Consider the following 2,943-nt stretch of genomic DNA (forward strand, 5'->3'; position numbering starts at 1 on the left):
TAAAACCAATAAATCACAACTTAATAGATTAAAGAGGACCGACCCAAAATCAACTTGATAATCCTATTTCTTCTTATACTTATGTGAATCAAAAGCTCCAAAAAGCAGCTGTTTTGAAAGGTGAAACTTTCCAAAACTCCATAAAGGGTAATATTGTCCTCTTGTGTTGATTAACACCGAAAGTCGTATTGAAGTTGTGAACGTAGCTTTTTAGTCTTAAGAGAAAAAAGAGCTTTTTTAGAGTGTAGAGCATACTATTCACTACTTTTTAGCCTTTGTCTATAAATACACTTAAAATCTCTTTCTTTAATCAATATCAAACCAAAACACACAATGCAAAGCTTCACCAAAGAAGCTTTTCTTTACACATTTCATTTCTTCCCTACAAAAATCTAATCAAATCATATCTTTTCATCTTCATCATACAATCAAGTGTTCCTCGATTTTTTGGTGGGATCACTGGTTCTAAATTTTACTGTTTTCTCTGTTTTAGAACAGCTAAATTTTTTATTTTCCGGAAAAGGGTCAGATTTTTATTAGTGCCCTGATTCCATAACTCTGTATAACTCCATTCTAACATTCAAAATCCTCTGTTTTTCTTTTTTTCTGGTAAAAAAACACCCAGACAATCTATGGCAGGCATGGAAGATAGCATCTATATACCATCATTTACAACATCTATTGACATTAGAGATTCAGTATCAGCACTTATCTTAACAGCTGGTGCTAATAACACCAACACCTTAGACTCAATCTTTTCTTACTGCCCATCTTCAAATACCATCCCTACCAACAGTACTAGTCCTTTGGCTGAGCCATTAGGCTCCTCTATTTATCTCAAACAAAGAGATATCCTACATAAATTCTGGCTGCATACGCGGGCTAATACCGGGTTTCAAGTCTCTTCTTCTTCATCTTATTCTCAGTTTCAGAGTTTTAAAATGAAGAATCCAGTGAAGAAAAAGCTTTATAGAGGAGTAAGACAAAGGCATTGGGGAAAGTGGGTAGCTGAAATAAGACTAACCCAAAACAGAATGAGGGTTTGGTTAGGTACTTATGAAACACCAGAAACTGCTGCTTATGCTTATGATCGTGCAGCTTATAAGCTTAGAGGTGAATATGCTCGTCTTAATTTCCCCAATTTGAAGGATTTGAATAAGTTTGGGTTTGGGGATGCAACAAGGATGAATGCAGTTAAGGCTGCAGTGGATTCTAAAATCCAATCCATTTGCCAGAAACTGAAGAGGGAAAGAGCCAACAGAATTGCTAAGAAGAAACAGAAAGAAACAACCCCAAATGACACCGGTGGTGGTGGTGGTTGTGGTCGAGGTGGCGAAACGAATAGTAATCATACTCACAGTGAAGGGAGTAATTTGAATGGGAATGATAGTTTGATGAAGGATACGTATTCATCATGTTCTTCATCATTGTGTCCAACAATGGTTAATGAAAGTGGGATGGTTTCACCCACTATTTCTGAAGAAGCTTGGTGGGGAAATGGAACTTCACCATCTTCTGATTCAATGACCAGCTATTCATTGATGGCAGATGAGTTCAGTTTTGATGATTGTTCATTGGAAAAGATGCCATCTTTTGACCCAGAGTTGATCTGGGAAGTCCTTACCAATTAAGAGCTGATTTTGTTCCATATGCTTGTAAGTATTATAGTAGTGAACAAGTAATAATAGTCTATTTAATAAGGCTATGTAATAGCATGCAACATGTCCCTAAATAGTAGATAGTATTACTATCATTTGTTTGACTACATAAGGATGTAAGAAATTAAAAGAAGTTCCACTATACTTGCGTTTAATGCCAGGCTTGATCATATTCAAGTCTATGGTTAAATTTTAGGTCAGGATAGATTAAATCCATTTGTCAAGTTACAATTATAAATGTTATACAATTACAAAAACAAAATAAATCTTGTTAATTTTTTGCCATTTTTACAAACACTAGTCAATTGTCAATTATAATATATATATAAAGCAAAATCCTTTGAGCCTTTCAGGCTTCACTTCCTACATTAAATGTTTTAGAGATTGATGCTCATTTGGGATATCAGGTCGATTTTCATTTAGGTTTTTTTTGGTTCAATTCAAAATCTCTTGTATTCATATTAGTTTTTACATAATTTTAAAATATTTTTTAAAGTCGAATTAAAATCGTGTTCAATTATAAAATCGAATTAATATCAAATCGTGATATCTAAATACCTCTACTTGGGGTCATCAAATTTACCCATTCATTTCCTAGAAGGAAATCTTTTCTTTGAGAGGCAAGCAAGTGTTTACTTTGGCTAGGTCACCGAATATAGCTACACTCATAGGTCATACAAGTTATTAATCTTGCTTAAAAAGTCAAACTTTATTATATGGCCATTATTAAAGCATATAAGGTAAGGTGGTGAACATCCAATCTCTCTAAATTTCGTCTAATTGATAGTTTATGTTATAGTCACTAAATAAGATTGGTATAATAAAGTGTCAACCTGTATAGATGTATTAAAGCCCATCTTAATTTACATATAATGATGGTATAACTCCATTCTCAAACATGTATTTGTTTTTAAATTTTCATTCTCACCTATAACACCATATTCCTTGTTCAGAGCCAATAATTTACGTAACTTACCAATTCGAAAAAAAATCCGTCGTTCATGTCGAATTTAAAAAAAATGAGATTTTATATGAGGAGGTGTTAGAGAATAACTAGATAACTCATATGATTCTACATTAAAAAATTAGAGATAAATTAACTTAAATACAAGTTTGATGGACTACTTTTCACTATAAATTGATTTTAGCATTGAACCTTATCATTAGGTTTGTATCTAATCGACACTTTTTTTGGGTGCGTCTGTAATACCCCAGATTTAGCTTGAAAAAGGATTGATAGACTACTTATATCAATAAGGTGCATCTTCTTTTCTAGGGAGCCCAA

General features: G+C 33.2%; 1 protein-coding gene across 1 annotated transcript; it reads left to right on the forward strand.

The window, feature by feature from the left end:
- The first annotated feature begins 201 nt into the window (after nucleotides 1-201).
- On the forward strand, nucleotides 202-2,024 carry LOC130799461 (ethylene-responsive transcription factor ERF061-like). The gene has a single exon (XM_057662552.1). The coding sequence runs from the start codon at nucleotides 633-635 to the stop codon at nucleotides 1,629-1,631; it is 999 nt and encodes a 332-aa protein (XP_057518535.1). The 5' UTR covers nucleotides 202-632; the 3' UTR covers nucleotides 1,632-2,024.
- The last annotated feature ends 919 nt before the right edge of the window (nucleotides 2,025-2,943 follow it).

This window comes from Amaranthus tricolor, chromosome 14, assembly GCF_026212465.1.
Source record: "Amaranthus tricolor cultivar Red isolate AtriRed21 chromosome 14, ASM2621246v1, whole genome shotgun sequence".
NCBI classification, from domain to species: Eukaryota; Viridiplantae; Streptophyta; class Magnoliopsida; order Caryophyllales; family Amaranthaceae; genus Amaranthus; species Amaranthus tricolor.